This window comes from Buteo buteo, chromosome 3 (genome assembly GCF_964188355.1).
Source record: "Buteo buteo chromosome 3, bButBut1.hap1.1, whole genome shotgun sequence".
Classification (NCBI taxonomy): domain Eukaryota; kingdom Metazoa; phylum Chordata; class Aves; order Accipitriformes; family Accipitridae; genus Buteo; species Buteo buteo.
The window spans coordinates 61,293,480-61,318,049 of NC_134173.1; the positions used below are offsets into that span (position 1 = coordinate 61,293,480).

Here is a 24,570-nt window from a genome sequence, read left to right on the forward strand (position 1 = left end):
TCACTAATTCACTTGTTATAAATTAAGACTGACCTTGAATGTATTGCACTCATAAGAATGTAATGACTAGGAAGATAACCAGAGCAGACTACACATAAGCATGGGCAGATGAAAGAAATCTTAGGCTCCACAGCTGTGTCAGTGTACTTTAGTCCTAACCTTTACTACCCATCCTAGCATGACACAGAGAACAAATGTTAGGCTTGCTGAGCTACAACACCAGATAAGGATATAAGATTGTTTCAAATTTTTTTCTTTTTTTTTTTTTTTTTAAGCAAGATATACTGGGACATACCTGATTAAGAAATCCGAAAAGATTTGTGTAACTGCTAATGTAGTTTTAAAGGCTGTATAAATATCAAATACCATTTTCATTTGCAAATGAACTTAAATTTACAATTTTTTTCAGCTACTTATGAATTCAACACTTTTCAGCATCCTCATTAACCCTATCTGCAACTTATGAAGGTTGTGTGCTTGCTTAAATGCAGGCCAAACTCTGTAATAAGAATTTACTTTTGCACACACAAAAGCATGCACATGCACACGCACACACACAGTTATGTGAACAGTGAACACAACGACGTACTGTACACTAATGTTTCTTATGACCATTTACTTCTTGTGTTTTTCTGATGTACTTACTGGGTATTATTCCTCTGTCTGGGTATTTACTCTGTATTTTATATTTATGTCTTTGTCTTCTTCATCTAGTCTACAACATTTTGTACTTGCCTGAAGTAAATTTCATGTTGATGAAATATGCATGTTCACTTTAATTTATCAGCATCATTTTGAAGCATACTTCTATCCTCTAAAGAGCCTGCAACCCTCCACATTTCAGTCATTAATGGTATTTATGCATAATTCTTACTCCATTATCCAAGATATAGCAAAAGTATTTAACATCACCAGGCCTAGAACTAAGCCATCTAAGATGCAACACAAAATTACTCACAGAAGCTAACCAGTAACTATTCTTTGTATGCATTTTCCCTACTAAGTACACTACATATGTAGAAACAACACTGCCTTTTTTCTGCTAGTTTGTAATTAAAAAAATGCTTAGTAAATAGAATTAGATTTTGCATTAAGCAATTTTTCATCACTTACTCCATAATTTCTTTCCAGGTTTCAGAGCTAACTGGCTTTCTTACAACTTCCCAGGTGTCCCTGCCATTTTCACTGTGTTATTTGCTTTGCACTGTTTCCTTGTTCTCTTTTTACTTCTATGTGTTTATGAAGTCCCTCCATCATTGTCTTTTATATCCTTTGGTGGTTGTAATCCAGCAACTGTGATGGCCTCTCTTATTGTATTCTCACAGCTTCCTATTATTTTAGGCTTTTATTCATTAGTCATGTGGTTCTTTTCTCACCTTTTGTAAAATTTCTTTCTGATCTGTATATCCTTATGACAGTATCAGGAGCTTTAATGGTCTCCTATTATGATTTATATTGTTATTTTGTATTAGGATAGTCTGTTATTAAATATTTAATATATTCACTTCCACTTACTGCCAGATCTCCTGCAGATTATCTTAATCCTTCTTTTTTGAAGTTTGTTTTGGTGGGTTTTTTTAATGTCTGTTGTCCTTGTACTTAGTACTGATGTCTCTTTACCCATCAATAACAGTAATATTTCACTCAAATTGCCTTAATCCTTCATATTCTGAGACAGATTCTTTCTGTTTCTCATAACTCAAGCTAAAGTAACTACTGCCCTAATAATTTTTGAAAAGAAAAACTGACCTAGCTTGTTTCTAAAAGCTTAGTTGGCCCATATCCTACCATTCTGCTCTTTCAGTTGATTTCCAGATAAATTAAATCCTGCTTTTCATCAAATCAAGTCCTTTACATGTTTCTGATTATTTTTCATAATAGAAAGAATGCCTTGATCTTCAAATTTAACATTCAATAATGGCAGCACTACCCTTTTATTTTCTTTTTTTCAAATACCAGATATCTATTAAAATCTAATACCAACGGATATATTGTAAGAAATCCATCTTTTCATTTCTTGATTGACTTAATGTAAATAAATATATATACTAGATATTTGATACAGTAACTCTACCTCCTTTTATTGTGTATTTGATGCAATACTTTAAAAAATACCAATTTTTTTGCTGGCTGCTGTATTATTCTCCCATTGGCAGATACCAATGGCATCCTACTCCTAACTCTGATTTCTTTTAGGGTTAGTCGCAGACTTCAGTTAAGAGTGTATGTTCCTAGATCTTTTTAAATGGAAAATACATACACATATTCTCTTGAATGACACAGGTGGTTTTCATCAACTGGTTTTCAGTCTGAACACCATGCCAGATACTCCTGTCATGAATTATGAGCCACTAAAATTTAAATCTATGTCCCATGTTTCAGGATGCAGCTAAAGGAAAACTAGAGATCAGAAATACAGGGTAAGTTGCAAAGTACTGTGGACCCCACTGTGTAAACTGAACTAGGCAATTACAACCACTAGATTAATTTTTACCTTTCTCCTCCATCAGTAACAATCTTTGCAAAAGGTAAGAGGAATAGTCATGCTAAATAGATCAGCCTTTAATTTAATTTGATTTGCATTACTTTTTAAACAGCAACACGTCATTGAAATCACAAGTTTGGGGATTTAACTTTATTTCTGTGTGTTGAATCTTTCTAGAACAGAATAGTACAGTGTGCTGCTGCTCTGCTTCACAGTTTGGGGGCCTCTGTGTCCAAAGTCACCAAAAGCAAATGGAATGGCAGCATTCCAATATATGGCTATAAATGCCTAATGCACAGACTATGGTAATAAAAATAATTTCCAGAACAATTAGCAAAGCTATAATTTCATGTTTAGCAAAATTTTCAGTATAAACATAACTTTCAGCTAGCTAATTTAAATCCATTAACGGGTTTGTGGAAGGTCTTGCTAGCAGATTCATTTGTAACTCAAAACTGAATGAAAAACTAATACTCTAAGGACTGTTAGACTTTGCTGCTGTCATAATCATCTCTCATTTCTCTCCCACAGGAGCTGAACTCTGCTTTTAATTGCACTCAAGACTGTAGCACTTCCTTAATTATACCTTTTAAGGAAATTCCCTTTTCTTATAACTAACTCTCTGGAAAAAAAAAACCAAAACACGCAGCCCTCCAGAAAACAAAACACAAATAAGCAAAGATGCCTGCATTTTGGGATTGAATCTCAAGTTCTGTAAGTTACACAGAATTGGAAAGTTTTGTTAAAAAGTTGGAAGCTTCAGTTCAAGGTTGGTTGGGGTTTTTTTTTAAAGACATGTTGTCAGCTACTGAACAGAAATCAAGCCTCCTTGCAACAGTCCTTCACCTTACCCTTAACTTCACGAAGGGCATGCAGGCCAGTACGTTCTTGCCCAGCAAACAGAAATGATGGTAAAAGTTTATCCTCTGACATAAAAAATAATGGGGAAAAGAAGTTGTGCAGCAGTGCAATATATCCATGTGAAAGATGTCAGAACCTGTATTATATGCTTCAAGGATGACAGAATATGTACTATGGGGTAGGTAGTTTTTCTGCTGATTCAAATATACCAGTCCAATGCTGCAAGTTTGGGTACAGAAAAGGCTGATAGAGAGATGTGAAGGCTCCAGCAACTAACTTACTTGATCTTACATAGAAAGATCCAGAAAGTCTACTTAGCCAAGAAAGAAGACTAGGAGCTTGCTCAATCAAGATATATAAATGTCTTCATTAATAAGCTTTTTAGTAGAGGGAAGAGAAGTCCAATAAGAATTTCTAATTGGCTGGAAAATTAAACCAGACAAAAATTACATTAAAAGTATTGCTCACATCTTAACACCGGTTATGATTAATCATTAGATAATGCCAGGTGAAATATTAGATTCCATATTTGCTGAAGCCTAAAATAATAACTTGGCAGCTTTAGGCTTTTTTTCCATAAGCCTTAAATGAAGGCATAATATTTTTATAAAATAAACCAAAAAGTTCTGAACTTCGGCCCCCCAAATGTTTTACAGTTGGAAAACTATTACTCCTGATACATCTCGGTTATGATTATTTCTTTGGTTTAAATAAATCATACAAAAATCTCTCACTGGCATGGCTCGAATTGTAAGACCCTGTATAATACCAATCATATCCTTGATGGTATCTAAGAAAGTATGTACTGATGTGTTAGATCAGAAGTACACTAAGACTAGTATTTTATTTCTGACAATGAGCAGCAACAGATAATTCACCAGGAGAGTCAGAAATTGATCATACAGAATGAGATTCATGCCTTCTTATATATGTCATGGTTTAACCCCAGCCAGCAACTAAGCACCACGCAGCCGCTCACTCACTTTCCCCCCACCCAGTGGGATGAGGGAGAGAATCAGAAAAAAAAGTAAAACTCGTGGGTTGAGATAAAGACAGTTTAACAGGACAGAAAGGAAGAAAATAATAATGATAATAATAACAATAATAAAATGGCAATAAAAATAATGAAAGAATTGGAATATACAAAACAAGTGATGCACAATACAATTGCTCACCACTTGCCGACCAATGCCGAGTTAGTTCCCGAGCAGCGATCCCCACCCCTCCCCTGGCCAACTCCCCCCAGTTTATATACTGGGCATGATGTCACATGGTATGGAATATTCCTTTGGCCAGTTTGGGCCAGCTGTCCTGACTGTGTCTCGTCCCAACTTCCTGTGCCCCTCCAGCCTTCTTGTTGGCTGGGCATGAGAAGCTGGAAAATCCTTGACTTTAGACTAAACATTACTTAGCAACAACTGAAAACATCAGTGTCTTATCAACATTCTTCTCATAGTGAATCCAAAACATAACACTATACCAGCTACTAGAAACAAAATTAACTCTTTCCCAACTGAAACCAGGACACATCATCACAATCTCCAGCAATTTTATGGACTGCGGGCTTCTTGGAGCCCTTCACGCAGGCCTCTGTGTTTATTACCCTTTGAGAAATTTTCCTTTTATGAATTTCTGATCTGTTTTCAATCTAATTTTTCTGTCTATAACATCACATGCCAACAATTTCCACAACTTAATTATGTACACTAACAGAAAAGTTCTACCTTTTTAGTCTTCTGCCTGATAAATCCAGTGTCTCTATTTTAGTGTGAGAAGTGAAGAATCAATATTCCTTATTTACCTGACATATAATACTCATTATTTTATGAATCCTTCATACCCTTTCTCACATTTCTTTTCAAGATTTAAAAGCTTTAGCCTATTTTATTACTCTCCCTATAGATGCTTTTCCGTATCTGTTTCCATCCTTCTTCCCTTTTCTGTACCATTTCTCATGTTATTATACCTATCTTGACATAGGATATCAGAATATTAACATGGTTCAGGAATTAGGTCACAGGGAAATTGTGTTTAACTTTCAAATGTTTAAATTTTTAAAATTTACTTAGATGAATTTACCCTCAGGGTTTCAAAATAATGAGAATTTATTTTATTTCATTTGGAGACACCTAAAATTGTTAACCTTAAAATCAGTTTAAAAGTTTATGGGATAAAAATATTTATTGAAATTGACTCAATTATTAGAATAGGCTTTTTTCATTTCAGGGGTGTATAAGTCATCTACTTAAGGCTTTTTTTCAAAGCTCTAGATTGCTGCATTTTGGTGGGGTTTTTTACTTGCATGACCTAATGTATGCAGAAGAAATAAACATACAGTAAGCATACGTGAATGGCTTATTTTCTTTTTTACTGACTGTTATGTCATGACCAGGAAGCTATGGGTCGTGACCGGCCACCTGTATATTGGGTGGCATGTAATTAATAAAAATTGCTTTGACACTGGTTTGACATTGTGTCATTCCTTAATATAAAGAAATTGCTTTAGTAGGTTCATAGGATGCTTAATGGTTTGTTTTTGTTACTGGTTCATTTTTCAAGTGAATTTGCACCCTAAATCACCTCAAGTGATTTTCACAGGCAAAACAGATGGACAATGACAAAAAAAGAAGCAGCATCTGAAGTTCTGAGCAGTCTGTAGGGCCCATATAAGCAATGTTTTACCTTGTTGTCAGGATTTTTCATGAATGCAAAGGGTTTCATTGATGCATTCAAAATATTATACTTTTGGCTGTTATGGCCCTAGACATAAAAGATGGAATTATAAATGCATATAGTTTACCCAATGTATAAAACTTACTAATGATTTTCATCCAGAATGTAGAAACAAGAGTGATTTTGGATTATCTCTGCAGGAATTACTGTTCTCCCACAGCCCATCAATGACTTTGCTGAATAAAGTACACAGAGATCATGGCAGGACAAGGAAGTGTGAAGTTTTAATTCTCTGGAATGACAAATCAAACAATTACATGTTTTGGTTTTAGGTTGTTTTTTGGTTTGTGGGTTGGTTGTGGGATTTTTTTACCTGCCTTGTCCTGAGATTTATGTTATCCTCTGCTTTATGTCTTATACCCTTTTCCCCACCATACAGCTCATGCAGCATAAAATATGGCTGTTTCAGCCTTACTTGCGAGATGTGCCAGTTCAGTGACTGATGTTTCAGTCAAGACAAGAACAATCGGTCTCCCTCACTACTCCAGCAATTGCCATCCTGAGACAATAGTAAATGACCACATCAAAACAAGTGCAGTATTCTGCTGGAGTAAGCACAGTGAAAGTGTTCCCTGTTAAATTATCAAGCCCTTCCTATCTGTATTTTTTCCAGAAACTGCTGAGTCAGAGACTCCAGATTTTTTTGCATTTGTTAGCTTTTATTACTGATCATGCTTTTTAAGTATTCGTTAGTAAAATGCCCTAGGTCCAGACTACTATTTATCTGGTTTCTACAAAACAGTGTTACAAATAAGCAATACCAGAAGCACTCTGGGCTGCTCTGTCCAAAGAGGGCTAAATAGGGCCATAGAAGCACAAACACAGTAGTCAGTAAATCTTTGACCCAAGAGGAATGGTGGAAAAACCTGAGTACTCTTCTACCATATAAGGATTCATAAGAATTATTTTTCAATTTGTTTCTGATTGTTGGTAAGACTTTGGGAAATAATATAATACATTCCTATCTCTGTTGAGAAGAATGTATGTAAAAAGCCCATCCAATGTATAACTGCTCATTTGAAAACTGCTGGTGGATATCTGTTTGACTCCAGATAAGAATAACTTCATACATGTTAAAAAGTACCGTCAGAATAATGAAAACATGTATCTTCAGATGAGGCTTACAAATGTTCACTTTTGTACTACTCATGAACATAGGAAAGGTAAGAAATTAGGAACAGCTTCAGAAATGTTTCTTCAAGAGAAGTGCATTAAACACCAGGATATACTATTTTTGCGCAACAACAACAATGAAATACTGCCTTCCTAACATTGTGTACCTTAATCAGAATAAAATATTTTATACCATGACAGAAATACAATAAAACAAGGATACAGTAGAAAAATATAAAGGAAATCAACGAACTCTGTGAAGTCTCTGCACTTTAAGGTAAAGTAAGGTACTTTAAGGTAAAAAAAGATGTAAATCCCTGCATGGATGCTGTCATTCAATCTGTAGTACCTGAGAGGAAAACAGTTCAGACTTTATTTTGACAATAAAGTGATCCTACTCCTTCAGTAACCAGTCTTCCATTCCTTTTGTGCCTCACTGTTATCTTCAACTCTTGTGTTACCTACTGACTAACACAGGAAGAAAATAAGTTAGTTTTTATCTGTATCGCTTCCTGGTGCAGTTCCTTTGTGACTATGTAAAGGCCTGAGCCAACACAAGGTAGGGGGTGAGCTGGAAATAAGAGTGGAAACATATTTTTTTCAAAAGCAGTATCACTTTGTGGCCATGTAAAGTGCTCATTTGTACCATAATGAGCTGAGGTGATTCTGTGACTATATTAGACTCCATGCCTGATCCAAGTACACACGGTAATTTAACAAACAGTTGTCTCACCTAGCCTTGACTTTATTATATAGTAATAAATCACATGTACCAGATGAGCTTTAGCTTTTTGTAGTCTAGAGAAAGACAGAATGATTCACTACTCTGGTCATGTACATACCCCTATGAGTAGGACAACATGAGCCAGGGGAAGGAAGGACTCTAACATGCCTTCAACTCATAAGCTAGGACTAGCCAGGTCAGCAAACCTGCCCAGAGGAAAGGTCATACCACTGCCTATCCATAAGAAGAAAGAGACCACAAGAGATGTTTGGACCTCAAAGAGATCTTTGGAGATAATAAATTCTTGTGTGGTGATTCTGACTGTAAACAATGATTTCCAAATAAGGAAAAAAAGGAAAAGCTTTTTCCCCCACAAGGACAGTCAAGCATTGAAGAAGGTTGCCCACACAGGTTGTGCAGTCTCCATTTTGGAGGTTTTCAAGACCAGCCTGGATAAAGCCCTGAGTGACGTTGTCTCACCTCAGAGCTGAACCTGCTTTCAGCAGTAGGTTGGACTAGACAGCTCCTGAGTTCCCTTCCATGCTGAATTATCCTGATTATAAGATTCTACCATTCTGTCTTATGTTCCCTTACAACCTAGTTATGTAGATGCATATATAAAATATTGAATTCCAGGACTAAATTCCTGATTTACATCTTTGGTTGATTTGTATTTCCAAGGATATGACAGTTTCTTAAAGTCAGATTCTCCCTTTCCTGAGTCTATTCATTGTGAATGTCACAAAGTAACTAAATATGTCTTTTAAAAAAAAAAAAGCATAGACTTCAAGGTCTTTACTGTTAAGTGACAAAACTATTTTCATCACGTAACTCCTGGCTATATGTGTCTATTCTGCCTGAAAAGTTTGAGACATGTTTGTGCACTACACTTTGAAGTACAACCTGAGAAATGAACACAGGAAAAATCACTAGAACAGGGTACCATGGAAGGGCCTTCTATTTCTTCAGAAACACACAAGATCAAATAGGACAAAATAAGAGAAGCCTCCATCTCTGCTGTAAAACATGTGATTTGATACCTTCTTCCTATCTTAGATTCAAATCTTTTTCATGTTTCAGTAAGCATTTTGAGTGTACCAGGTGTAAAGTCAGTTTCAAAGTCCTTTTCAAATGATGGTTATCACATGGAATCACACAACAGAACAACGAAAAACTTGCCACTAACCTCCACAATCACTGTAACAAATTCCCCTCCTAAGACTACTGTTGGGCCTGACCCTACACATTACGGAATGGACTGTGTCTGTTGGACTGCTCTGAATGACCTAATGGAAATGCCACAGGTGAAATGCTGGAACAGCCATGTACAAAATGAAAACACAGAGGCAAACACTAAAGGACAGAAATACCTGGCTTCTATGGAAAGCTTTTGTTTCCAAAAAAGCAAGCCACTTCATTTCTGTTCTCAGTCCTTCAGAAAAAGAGGATGAAAACTATAATGCACAATGCATGGATTATAAAAGATTCAAACCAGACAATATTTTTATCATTAGTATTCCTCCTATTCCTGACTTTCTGCTTACCCTGTTCTACAGTTAAGCATTATCTCTGTTACCTTCTGTTCCCTGTTTTAGAAGGAGAGCAGGACTTAGGCACTCCAAAACTTGTCTGCTTTTTGCAGTTACATTTTTTTTCTCTTTCAGTTAAATCCAATAAAAAATTAATTCTATCCACTATCAGTAAACAAATACTCTGCTAATCACTTTTCAGCACGTTTTTATGACTGCATTTTCTTTGCCATACTAATTGAATAATTTTTTCCATCTATTTGGCTACAAAATTCTTCTGAAGGCATTTTTCCTGTGTTAAGCAGTATCAATTCTTTAAATTCTTCAAATTTGAACTCAGCTGTATCGGATTACAAACCATGTATCATCTTGGGCACTTAACATCCTTATTAGGATCATATTACTCATAAGCATTACTTTCATGAGTCCTTCCTCTGAGCATTAAGCACAGATTCAAAAACTTTGTATAATAACTAGTGAGAAAACAGTAATAATAATCCAAGGCAGTGTTGAAAGCCTTCATTAATAAAAAAGAAACAATTATACTTGTCGCTAACTTGAAGTGATTTTTCAAGAAAAAAATTGCCGGGCCTAAAGTGTGGGTTTTTTCCCCCACATTTTAATCTCTACTTATGAGCACCTCGGCTTCTTGTCTGTTGGTTTTTTTTTTTCTCCAACACATTATTATTTTCATTGGTACTTGTACTAATGAGGTGTGATTGTCTATACCTGTGTTGCCACATTTATGTCAGGCAGAGGTTTTCTTCTGTAGCCTTACATATAAGCATCATTAGATCAAGTACATTGACTGAAAATAAATCTAACCTATTCAGACACTGGATGGCTACATAAATCAAATAACTGCTTTGTTATAAAGATATGATTGAGAACATGTTGTGTTAATGCATGCATCTGTTGTAGGTTAATCGTCAACAACAGTATACTTAATTTTTAAATGCCTCCTGAAGGCTAATTTCTATTGTAACTGAACTGGCAATTTAAAGTTATAATGTAGATTTCTAAGACGAATTAGCTGCGTCTTCCTCCCCCCAATAAAAACCAACAAAATAAACCCTTTTCCATAATAACTATCATCTGTCTGCTTATCCTCACTTTGATTTTAATTAGCACTAGTTGATGTATTCTTCACTAATATCGCTTACAAGTTCTGCAAAGCACTGAATGTTTATCATTTGGTTCTTTCATAGCACTAGTAAAATGGGACTGAGAGTCAGGAAATACTAATTTTCACCATCATTTGCAAATGACAGCAAAGGCATGGAAAATGGCACATAAGATGCCACATATATTTTAGAAAAAGTATTGTTGAAGAATATGAGAGTGAGAGACTTTGTATTCTAGATATCATAGGAGGCCTATAGTGCTAAAACCAACTGTCCCAGGGCATGATCGCAGGGCATCAGGCCATGAATGCAGAGTGACTCTACCTAAGGCTCCTCTAGAGCGAATGGGTAATGTTCAGGTTGGGTAGCGCTTGGACAAAATTTCCTCTGGGCCCTTCTCCATTGTTCTAAGATATATTTTTTTCTGTTCTTACTGCTTAAAATGTCTGAGGTAATGTGGTGTTGTCGTGTGTATTGTAAGCCTTGAGGGTGATGTTTTTACAACATGGTATAAAGGCTAAGAGCATGTGAAAATGTGTGATGCTATCAAAATGCATAATGCCATCCTGGAATAGTGATCAACGACTACATTATGAATGATGAAGACAAGCCCAACATATTGTTGTTCATACTGTCAATTGTGGTGGAATCTAGGACATATTGATCCCACAACTTTATCTGATTCAGGCTCAGGGAGAAGGGAGTCTTGAGGAAAGCAGATCTTCACAGAACATTGATGACCAGGTATCCAGGACTTGGGAGGAAAGTGAGGAGCTAAGTTATTTCAAATTTAAGAGAAAGCCACAGGCCGATATGCTTCATTACTTTAAAGAATTGATTAAATGGTAGAAAGGAAGGGAATTTGCATATATATGGGTGAATGAAAGGGAAGGGATGATACAGCTTCTGTAGACAAAAGTTATGACTGACACATCAATTAAGGTTATTTTAAAGAATACATGACTGTGCACGTAACAGGGAACTCATTGATACAGCCTGCTTGGATTTTGTCCAGGTTTCAGTTGGGAAAGAGTTAATTTTGTTTCTAGTAGCTGATATAGTGTTACGTATTGGATTCAGTATGAGAAGAATGTTGATAAGACACTGATGTTTTCAGTTGTTGCTAAGTAATGTTTAGTCTAAAGTCAAGGATTTTCCAGCTTCTCATGCCCAGCCAGCAAGAAGGCTGGAGGGGCACAGGAAGTTGGGACGAGACACAGTCAGGACAGCTGACCCAAACTGGCCAAAGGAATATTCCATACCATGTGACATCATGCCCAGTATATAAACTGGGGGGAGTTGGCCAGGGGAGGGGTGGGGATCGCTGCTCGGGAACTAACTCGGCATTGGTCGGCGAGTGGTGAGCAATTGTATTGTGCATCACTTGTTTTGTATATTCCAATTCTTTCATTATTTTTATTGCCATTTTATTATTGTTATTATTATCATTATTATTTTCTTCCTTTCTGTCCTGTTAAACTGTCTTTATCTCAACCCACGAGTTTTACTTTTTTTTCTGATTCTCTCCCTCATCCCACTGGGTGGGGGGAAAGTGAGTAAGCGGCTGCGTGGTGCTTAGTTGCTGGCTGGGGTTAAAGGTTAAACTATGACAGATTTAAAAAAACAAAACTCATTTGATACTTTCCAAAGGATCCTGAAGAATGAGCTTTGAAGAATGACTAATTAACAAAAGAAAGGTCTATTCACAGCTATGTAACATGTGATTTTAAGGCAAGTGTTGGTTCAAGAAGTTCCTAACTCACTAACTGCAGAGGCTGTGAGTCTACACAAGGGTGAAGAGCACACCCTATCGTATCATCTTGGTGTCTTCTAGTCTTTTCCTAAGCAACTGCTGTGGCCACTATCAGACACTGAACTACAAAAATAAACATTTACTGATTTAGAATGGCTATTCTTAATGATGTTCAGATGCTAATGCAATACCATGCTACATCAGCACCAAAACTTAAAAAAATTAATTTTTACTCTGTGAAATTTATTTAACTTAGAGGTAAATTACCATTAGTTTATTTAACATAAAGTTTAATCTCTATGAATATTTATTTAAGCATATTGTTCCTCTAGAAAACACTGTATATTATTTGCCTAACCACTTGTTAAACATACTACTAATATTTTAAAACTTCAACAACAGAGTTTGTAAGCTTGGATTCAGAAAAAAAGCCAGCAAGTGCAATATTACTACAACACTTGAAGTTAAAATGTAATTATCATCCTACAAAATGTAAAAGAGAATCTACTGTGAAATTCAAGAACACTGTGTTTAAAGCTACTGGCCAATCAGTACACTGATATTATTTATTTAGGACTACATGTTTTCTCGTATTTTTAGTTGAGCTTCTAGCCTTCATAAATCATAAACTTTTTTTGTAAAATGAGAAATAGCTTCACAAATCTTTTACAGGGAAATTACGATTGCTGTAAATTTGTAATGAATAAAGTGTGCTTATTAAATTATCCTTGGCTGTGCTACACAGAAGAGTAAACAAGTTAAGTTCACAATATAAAAAAATTAAATGGAGACATGTCATATCCACTAAAAAGTTCATCAGGAATGTTCCCAGGTCAAGGACAGACCCAAACCAATGAGAAACAAGTAAGTAGTTACTTGGAATAAATTCTGATTTTGCAACCCAAACAAAGACCCACATTTTTGTGTTCTTATTCTTTCTTATTCATACAATCCGCAAGGGAGTCTTAAACTAAGAGGCTATCTTGAAGAAGTTTATTATAAGGATCAAAAGAGTTTTAAGTACCTCAGACAAAATCTTTTAAAACTGGATGGGGTTTTGTTGCATGTATGTTAAGGGAAAGATTTTTTCACAAAATGTAATTTCATTCTCCACAGAATACTTAAAATGAATGCAAAGGGAGTTTTTCTGTTGGGGAAAAAAATGTGCAAAATCATTGCAAGGGATAAATTCATTTTGTTAGCCATTGTTCTTTAACAGCTCTATTGTAATGCAACTTTTATGACATACAAAATATGCAATATCAAACAATGAAATATTTAAATATATTTCAGTACAGAAATAATTTGCCTATAGTTTCACCAACATAAATTTCATTCAGCATGTATCATTTTACATTGTATCTAGATTTATACAGGAAAAGACTACAAGTTGGCTAAAATCAGAAACAAAGTAATGGTCTAGACAATACAATAATACTTCCATTTACTATGGAAAATTCTAAGCCTCCTTCACATTTTAGGAAAATTATGTAGGAAAAGTTTTGAAATACCCAAGAATACACTATCAGTAAGACAGAAGTGAGGTGAGTTATTTTGTTTTAAAAAGAGTAATTACATCATATTTCAAATTTATCTTTAATAACAGAGTACTTAGGTGTCCTACTATTTTCTACGAACATGCCAGTCGTAGGTCAAATGTTAGAACACTAAAGATTTTCATAGAAGTGCACTCTTAGCTAGAAAAAAGAGAGCTGAAAACTTTGGTGGGGTTTTTTTGTCATGGTAAAAATGAAGTACATTTTCCCTACAACATTTAGCTATTCCTACAACAGTGCTACACTCTCAAACACCTTCACCTTAATGGACACCTTCATGTTAACAAATAAGAAAAAAATTACATAATTATTTCTTCTCTGAAAAGAAATTGTGATCCTTATTCAGACTACAGCAGTAGTTCTCTGAATTGAGAGCTCTAAGCACATCCTTTATGACAACCATTATTTTCTATCACTTCCCAGTCTATCCACCAAAAATGTATTGGTTAATTCAAAACTAATCATCATTCCATGTTCAGCTAGTCTAATACCTTTACTGATTTATTTTTTTCTGGGTTTTGTAATAACCAAGCTCTCCAAACATGTAGGAGGAGAAATTGTAAACTTGTTTTTCAACAACAGCTAAATTAAGCTGGTAATCAGGAACAGAAGATACAGATTTAATGTCTTTGCATAGGACAGTGTGAAATATATACTTCCCATCCTCATCTGCTCTCATCAGGAGACTGCTCTAAGCACACCTTTCACAGAATATTCTGGGAAGGAGATTCTACTACTTTGTCTATACAATTTAACTAGAGTCTTAACAATTGTCTTAACAATTCAGACTAGAGTACATGCTGGAATCCAGGACACCCATGTCAAAGCAGCCTAGAGAATCATTCCAGTTTTCTGCTCAGTGATTATTAAATATTTCATTAAAAGTGACCAACAGCAAAATAAGAGACTGAAATGTTCCAACCAAAGCATCCTAGAGGCAAGCATTAGAAAACTCTTATGTGTCCAGATACTCTCAGAATATTTAACTCTGAACTTCCATATGCTGCATAAATTATCCCATAATGACATTGCTACTTCTTTCACCAATGAATGTCTCAAAACCTAACTTGTCACTTAGGCGAAAAGGAACATTTCACTAGATCTCATTTATTTTCAGTGTTTTGTTTTGTTAAGAAAAAAATGGGGAAAATTGTTTCCTCAAACTAATCATTTTCTCTCAGTTTCACATGCAAAATAAAATAGAAAAACCTTCATTCAAGTTACCAAACATCAGAATTAGCCCTTGACATCAGACAACAAAAACCCTGAATGGCATCTATGCAATTTTTTCCCACTACTTAAATGAAAATGGCCTATCAAGATTTTCTTAAAGAAAAGACTTGGCATAACTGAAATATTATAATGACTGACTGGAAGACTACAGAAAGTTAGCACTTCATGAAGAATTCCAAGTCTTGTCTTGTGGAGAACTCCAGACTATCTACTTGATGTGTATTCTAGCTCATTGTTTAACTTAGAATGTTACATAGCAGATATGCAGAAGAAGAAAAGTTAGAGGTCTTTTTAAATCAATAGGTAAAACAGTCACATAAAGCAACAAAATGTCTAAGAAAAGATTTTATAGTACTACTTATTATCTAGATCAACTGATATGTGTTTAGTAATTTTGCAAATTATGTACTATTTGTTTTTGAAAATGAAAGATCAAGAGTCTGGTTTTAATTTTAGAAGTATACTTCTATGTACACTTTATAAACTAAGATATCTTGAGCTAAACCTCAAGCTATAGTCTAAGGGGATATAAAGTATTACCACTGTAAATCTAATTAACAAATTGTTGTTAATTAAGCTTTCCAAATCTATTTTTCCTAACATATGGGGGGGATACTTTTGCATAATTGAACCCATCAGTCTAATTTAGGGAATATAAATGACAAGCTAAAAAAAGAATATGCTCTCAATCTGCTTCTCTACATGAGCAATTATTAAATTAGCATTGTAATTTTTTATGTTTTGTAAACAGATAATATGACAATTTCCATATATAAAGTAATCTTATTATATCATTTAAATATAGCCAAAGCCCTCTGCAGAAAAAAAAATTAAATCATTGTTTGAAGCTCATGACTGAATACATGAAACACATTCAAGAGTAATAGAACGCACATTGAGCTATTCAAGTGATTCATATTGTCTGTATGTCATTGGTGTTACCTCACTAATAATTATTATAAATTATTGTTTAAAAATTATTTTATCTGACAGCTAGTTCAAAAGATTTCAGTTTAACAGCTTGAAAAACTCAATAGCAATTAAGTAATATTCTAATACAGGTAATTAACTACGTAGGTGGCAGTATGAATTAAATTATGAAATACTATTTGCTAAAGCTGAGACTTAGCGTATAGGCTTATACTATACTCTGCAGCAGTAAGGAATATTACTTATAAGCATCACTTGTAGAAACTGAGACTGATGTTGTCAAAACAATATAATTATATAATTTGGGATATTTTATCATTATAAAATTTAAAGTAATATCATTTATTTTGTCTATGCTGTGTTTGGTGGGTTTTTTTGTATTGATAATATATAATTATATATCTTATATACTACATATATTATATTATTTTTTATATAATATATAATTTTATATATGTCCTCTTTTTTGTGAACCAATAGTATATTTAAACCAATATAACGAATACAAGTATTTGTCATATTCACATGTTTCTTGAGTAGTGTGATGCTATGTTACCATAAAACTACCAGGCCAGAAAAATGCAGAATGTATAATTTATCTTTTCTACTTAACTGAACCAGATCTTGAAAGAGGTTGTTTACTATTTTATTTCTTTTACTTGTTTTATACAATGCATCTACACTGAGATCAAGAACTGCAGAAGCCAGCCTAGCAAAAATATTTTTACTACTGTTAAGTCAACAAACAAACAGAAATCCTCTCTAAAGGTAGTATATTTGGAATAAAACCCAAACTAAAAAGTGCTGTGGCTACTCAGCTCAGGGTATTTTATCTCTCCGATCACAACAGAAACTTCTATACAAGTGTAACACCAGCCATACCCCCAGCACATTATATAGTGAGACCACATATGCAGTTCTTTGTACAGAAACTCCTCCAGAGAGAATCTGTGACCAACAGGTGTGACCAACGCTACTTCCCCCAGCTCTGTGCTGAAAGGACTCCATGCCATTCACTTTCTGACATATGAAACTCCCTGAAGGCTCCACCAATCCTTGCCAGTACAACAGTCCATTCCATTCTGTTTCTAAATATATACATTTTTAATACAATAATGGTTAGAATGGTTAGACCTACAGACAATGAAGTGAATGAGCCTACAGTGTCTTTCATCGCAATGTTACATCCTTGGAATATGTTTGGAAATTATTTTACAGCTGCAATTAGAATATCAGTATTTATGCCATAGTAACAACCATTACTGGGTTTCTTTGTTTTCAGCAAGACTACCTATTGACAAAAGGAAAAGTAACAAAATTTAACCTTCAACATCTCATCATCTTTTTTTTTTACTACATTAAAATTGCAATAGTTGACTTACCATATTGTAGGTGGTTCAGAACCTTCAACTTCCAAATAATCATATTTTTCTTCCATTTGGAAATCTGTAAATATGAGAGAGATAGTATCCCCAGGCTCTGCCACAATTGTCCATGTGCAATCTGCATTATTATGGTATTCATTAGGAAAGTTGGGGCTCGAGATGATACCACTGGATCCTCTCATAGTTCCTCCACATGCATCCTCAGCTGTTAAAAAAAAAATTATAACTGTCATTAAAATCAGCCCTTAGAAATGTATGCTTTCTTGTTGAGAATGGAAGTTTATTACCTTTTAGGTGAACAATTGCTTAAGGTTTTTTAACATGTTAGACTTAGAATGCTGCTGCAAAGTTATATGACCACATAGAAAAACTAAAGTAAAAGCGTATCTTGGGTTTAATCTTACTAATTAGCCAGTGCATTTAGCATCCACTAAATACAACAAAACTGAGGAACCTCACCACTTCAGAGGTTCAGGTCCTTTACTGTGAAAGGAATAAAAAAATATTAAAAAGGTAATAATGAAGTATTGGTTTCATGCATTAAGGACAATCAGGAGAAAAAATTTTATTTGTTAGTTCACAGAAGTAAAATGTCCATTAAAACAATGGGTAACATCCTGGTTCAATGATTTTGAAGGATATGTATATTGATTTTTAAATATTGATTGAAATATGTTTGTCCAGGTTTCAGCTGGGATAGAGTTAATTGTCTTCCTAGTAGCTGGTATAGTGCTATGTTTTGAGTTCAGTATGCAAAGAATGTTGATAACACACTGATGTTTTCAGTTGTTGCTAACTAATGTTTAGTCTAAAGTCAAGGATTTTCCAGCTTCTCATGCCCAGCCAGCAAGAAAGCTGGAGGGCCACAAGAGGTTGGCACAGGACACAGCCAGGGCAGCTGACCCAAACTGGCCAACGGTGTATTCCATACCATGGGACATCACATCTAGAATATAAACTGGGGGAAGTGGGTGTAGGGGCATCACCGCTTGGGGACTAACTGGGCGTCAGTCAGCAGGTGGTGACCAATTGCACTGTGCATCATTTGCACATTCCAATCCTTTTATTATTACTGTTATTATTTTATTAGTGTTATCACTATCATTATTAGTTTCTTCTTTTCTGTTCTATTAAACCAATCTTATCTCAACCCATGAGTTTTACTTCTTTTCCCAATTTTCTCCCCCATCCCACTGGGTGTGGGGGGGAGTGAGTGAGCGGCTGCGTGGTGCTTAGTTGCTGGCTGGGATTAAACCACGACAATGTTTTATCAAGTACCGAGTTGAAAAAGTTCTTACAGGTAAATTTTCATAGCTAAATTACTGAAGCTTATGCAAACTGGAAAGACAAATAGTAGCATATGAAATAGCTTTTCAGCTCATGTAACAAGTTAAAAGCAGAAAACCAGGAGTATCATGCAAGACTAAAAACTTTGGAATAGCTTTCTCTCAGACTCAAAACCAGAAGTGCTTTTGAAAAATACTGTACTACAGAACACCTTTTTTTTTGCTTTTCATGAATGAATTATAGAGAAATCTATCCTAGTTCCTAGCAATATAAAAAACTGTTCACTAAAAATGTTGCTATACTCTACCAATACTTAAAAGAATAAACAGAGTGACTGTGTTTAAAAACACAAGCTGTGTCAATAAGCATGCCTGCTATTTCTGAGCCACATCTGTTTAGAGATTTTTGCCAAAATATAATTTTGCTACCATCAGCAAAATGGCCCAGACAAATCATCATGTATTTTGTTCTGACTCATGTAGCAAATTTCCTACAAATAAAATTAATACTAACTACATTTAAGTACTGTAAATATAACCAAGAGCACATCAGATATCATAGATCATCAGATAATCTTAGCCTCTGTAATGCAAGCATTAGCCCAAGAAATAACAGAATTACTGTGCTATGTTCCTATATTCCTCCACCTGTAATATCACTCGCTTGTGATTTATTTGGTTCCAGTCCTGCAGTCAGATCCTCATAGGTAAAAGCTCACATGTGGGAGAAGGCTAACAAACATTAATCCCCATGAAAATGTTCAGTGCCTTAAGTTGTGAAGCCACTGGAAAAAAAAATTGATCTTCGAGTAAATTGACAAACACTGAAGCTGACAGCAGTTCTACCACTGACTTTATAGTGCATAAGACCCTGACAAATAAAAGAAACTGTAATAATTGTTTCTGTGCAATCTGCTTTTTAGCACTTGTATTTCTATCACATTGAAACAGCATAACTGCTTAGATGTCAGCTATGAAACACTACAAAAGAAAGAATAGCTGGTAAGAGAACACTTATGAAGACTAACAGTGGCCAATCTTCACCAATGCACAAGTCGTCCAGTAATGATGTGTGAACAAGGAAGAAAGAGAGGAAAGATAATCTTTGCAGTGACTTCTGTACAGAGCCCTGAGAATCTTTCTCTCTCACTGCCTTTCCACAGCTTTCTGAATCACCTCTGTCAAACCACTGAGGTAGGAGTCCTCAAAGATACTTAAGTGCCTAACACTACAATCAAAATGTAATACCTAAACAGCAGTTAAGCACCTTGAAAGAACTGTGTATCCACCCCTGTTCTTTTAATTTCCATTTACCAAATATGGAGAACAACATTCACAGGAACGTTGACAAGACAATAGTTTGGTTAAGACTTGATAGAATCTCACATTATGTAATTGCAATTACAAACGCATAGCTAACATTGTTGACATTTAAAAAAACCCCTATATCTACTTTTAAAATTCCTATACCATATTTTCAAATTAAATTTATTTTGTCATGTACTGGGAAAATTTATCTAACCTACAAACTTGCAAATGTGATTTGAAGGCATAAATGCAAAAAATACGCATACTGCCAAGATGTCATTTTTCCAAACATATTTCTCTGATCTTAACCATATGCTGAAAGGGGAAGATTTTTCAAAGTGATATGTGAGTGGGGACTTGGCTTAGAAAAGCTTTTCAAGGTATCATGAATTCAAATGAAGATCTATATTTGAATATGCATAAGAGCTCTTATGCAGAGGGATTATAACTGATATCATGATGTGAGTGATGATTATGAGACTACAAATGTTTTGAGGGTTTGGTTTGGGGGGGTTGGCTTTTTGTGGGCATCGACTGGTTTTTATTTCTATAGATAGATATATGCAGCTTTTTTCCTTTTTTTTTAAAAATTATGGCTAAATGTCTGCTAAAAAAAATGTGAAATGATTATACATTTAAATAATTTCTGCTGAAAAGTAATTTAATAAAATTTTCTATTTTATTTTGTAACCATCTTCCTGGCTTGCTGTTCACTGTTCCTTTTTCATAATAAATTTTGAAAATATATTTCTCTGGTTAGTCTTATTTAAGTGTAATTTTCTGCTTATTCTTGTAGTTTCAGTGATATTCACAGTAATGTTACATATATATTGAACTGGAATTTTCAGGAAGATAGATGATCAAAGACAGGCAATGTTATCAGTGATATATACACCATGCAAATTCATGGATTTCAATGAGAATTCAATGAGACTGCATGGTAGATCAAGCTTTAATCTGCCACACAATGTATCGCATCATCTTATCTATCTAGATATTTATAGTGTACCAAACAGTTAAACTTAAGTGCATAACTCAACTCATCACAGAGTAATAGACATGTTATGAATTCTTGAAAATAATGCAAGGAAAAAAAAAGAGTATAGCAACTTTCCAAGTTTAAACAATGACCTTTACAATAGCCAATAAAAGTTCTGAACAAGCTGAACCACTTTTGAAGAATCCCATCAAAAAAAGCTGAGAGGACCTGCAGTAATCCTTCTGTACCTTGATCTTAGCTACACAGACTCTTATGAAATTCATGGCATATTCTTCACAATGTAGTTCAGGCACAACCCCAGGCATACTGTTGTCTGCTCTTTCAAATTTTAGACAGTCTTACTTCAGATAAATTAGCTGAGCAGTCTAAAGGAATCAGCAGTCTAAAGGAATCAGCACTCTACCACCCCCTTTTAAGCATTTTACATCATATTAATTATTGCTCTTAAATATACACATTAATAACTACCTTTTATCTGAAGATCACGAAGGACCTTTACATTAGGAAGCAATCAATTCTTTGAGAAACTCCAGTGCTCTTCAAAAGAATTTAATATAGGCAAACACATAATACTAACTACTGATTCCATTAGTGTGGTGAAAAACTACTTTACCTGTTTCTGCGTAGCAAACAAACGCACATATGCATGTGTCTACACAAACTCTAACCATCCACAGAATTTTATTTGAGGCTCAACTGCTGCCTTAAATATTGGTATCTAACTGTTAAGATTTTTGATGGGCAACTGAGAAAACAGGGACCCTGAAAAATGTCATTCTCTATCACACCATATTTATCATACGTTAAAAATAAATTAACCACTTACATGCATAAAATAATTATGTGGAAAGCGGAGCATAATTCTAAGTATTTTCAGATGTTTCTAAATGAAAGATATTGCTTTTTATGTCCTTCTGAAACAGCTCATGTCTATTTGATACAATAAAGTAGAATGGAAATGGAAATTAATTATGCAGATAATACTTTTTGATATTTTTCCAAAACCACAACCCGTTAGCTGTAATCTTGATTCTGACAGAAGAAAAAAATGCATTGTTATAAAATTCTACCAGTGTTTTCTAAATAAGATTTTTAATCAATTACCTTCATATCCAAAGTAAAGGGTAAAGAAAATTAGATTATCTTCTCCAGGCAGTAACTTGGCATGTGAAAGCAAACATTGTCTATTAAAAAGGCAGCACACTAACTTAGCTATAACTTAAATTATACAACCATTTCTGAATGAGAAGGTAGTTTCTTTCCCAAGGACCTTGTCTCTTTATTACTCTCTGAAAGTTTGTCAGAGGTTGGCTCTAAATAAAAAATAAATAAACAAAAAACCTCACCTAGATAGCAGCCCCACTGATCACTGTTTAGGGAGGGGTTTTTAAGTTTTCAGTAGGTGCTCATCATGAATGTTTTAAAATATGTTCATAACAATTATATGGAACTATTTACTGATCTTGACTTAAACATTATTACTACACAAGCATTTTATGCTTAGTATTTTCCTCTTTATAGGTATGTATGCCTATACACTCACATTGTTTTTACAGAGCACCGCATTGAGAAGCAGCTTCGTAATACATTTTGAACTTAATTTTCCACAAGTCTGAATTTGCTGGTTTATCCATCAGCAACTTCCACAAATTTCCAATGTCACACTTGGCCAGTGTTTAATCTAATGCTCTCATATACACTCCAGCTTTGCAATTTTCTCCACATCCTATACTGCTTTCATAAAAAACAACTTAGAATGTGTTTCTTATTAAGTTTCTTCATTGGCTGTGCTACAGACAAGCAGCAGAAAGGAAACCATAAAAACTGAACTGGAAAGCCCCTTAAAAAGTTAAGCTCAGTTTTAAAGTCTGTAGTATAATAATCCAATTGTGAAATGTGCAAATGAACACAGTAATAGGTTACATAGTCACAAAAATATCTTTAAGAAGCTCCATAGGCAATGCCATTTTCCAGCAGAGTTCCCTCTGCTCCCTCCTTTGCACAAACTACAACGCTTATTCCTTTTGTTCCCTATTCACCTTTCCTGGAGAGTCTGTACACATCTATTGCAGGATTCCAGTGGTGCCAGCTGTTCTGCTCTGTGATTTTAATAATGTCACTGATCTACAATTGCATATAAATTTACAGTTCCTATGTTTCCCATGCTACATGTGTTTGTGTACAGGCACTTGAGATGTGTCTGTGGTCATGCCACTTCCTCAAAAAGAGTGCAAGAAAATCCCTCAACACTCTGCCCCATGCAAGCTTCCCCCCATCCCCCTGTTCCCCAATAAACCTGAAGGCTTTGGTCACCAACCTTGATAAGCCTAGCAATAAAGAACTCCTCACTAGGTTAGCAAACCTCTTGGCAATAGTGCTCTTGCCCCACTAAATAAAAACTAGTTATCCAGCTAGTTTAACTTAAGTCTCGATAACCTTATGCTCAGAGTCAGAGAATAAATGAATGGGTCTTTAAACTACAGAGAACAGCATATGTAGTATAATGCACATTAAAATTTATTTTCATTTAATATACTGATACGTTCTAAAAAGTCCAAATATAATGAAAGATATATATCTCTATATATAATTTCTGAGCAACATTTATATGTTAGCTTTTTCTACAAACCTGCAACAATAAAAAATGTCAGCCTTCCCTCATAATTTATCCACAGAATAACCTTACAGCTTTCAGAAATTTAAATGAAATGATTGCAAAACATCCATCAATTGAAAATCTTTAAGGATAGCTTTGCAGATTTGTCATTAATGACTCACATAAAATTCATCCAGCTTTTGAGTAGAGGGACATAAAACATTTCTTGAGGACATATGGAAGTCTTACTTTCTATGGCTTTGTGTTGCGACTCACAATCTTAAATTCCAAATAAACCCAAGGATGACTATAAATTGACGATTCGTATCCTCAAATCCTTCACTTTGTACTTGTACGCTCAGCATAGCTGTAAAATTTATACAGATTTGACAGGCAGCAAAAAAATCAAATAATAGCATCTGTAGCTAAAAAGGTGAGGAAGCTCAGGAGCTTATATGGTGCTAGCAGAAGTTAAATGGAATAAATTGCCTCCTAACCTGTCTCTTTTGAGAGAGAACCACAAAAATGAGCTATGCCACGGGGAAAACACTAGCAACACTCACACAGCTTGTACCTACCTGGAGCCCTGTACTGAGCGGAACCGGCAGGGAGCGGCAGGGGCGACCTGCGTGGGAGGAGGCCGCGGCCTGCCCCGTGCCGGCCGCAGCCGGTTCCAGCCGGCTCTGGAACGAGCGGCGCTGACCCACCGCATGACAAAATGGGCGTCACGGAGGAGCCGCCGGAGGGGGCAGGGGGCGCAAAGGGGAACACAGGAGGAAACGTGTAGGTGCATGTGAGGACACACCGAAGGCTTGCACAGAGGGCAGGTCCCGAAGGGAGTGCGGCCCCTGGAGGAACCATACCGAAACAAAGGGTAAGAGTGGGAGGGTAGGATGAGGGGAAAAAAGGAAACCGGTAGGTCCTGTCGCCTCACACACGTCCTCCCGCCGCGCC

General features: G+C 35.3%; 1 protein-coding gene across 3 annotated transcripts in view; it reads right to left on the reverse strand.

Moving 5' to 3' along the window:
- CSMD3 (CUB and Sushi multiple domains 3) overlaps positions 1-24,570 on the reverse strand; it is a 749,348-nt gene that overhangs the window by 519,163 nt on the left and 205,615 nt on the right. For all 3 annotated transcript variants that reach the window (XM_075024389.1, XM_075024388.1, XM_075024387.1), the window contains exon 5: positions 17,424-17,631. In XM_075024389.1, coding sequence (XP_074880490.1) covers positions 17,424-17,631 — 208 coding nt within the window. The remainder of the gene's footprint in view (positions 1-17,423; positions 17,632-24,570) is intronic.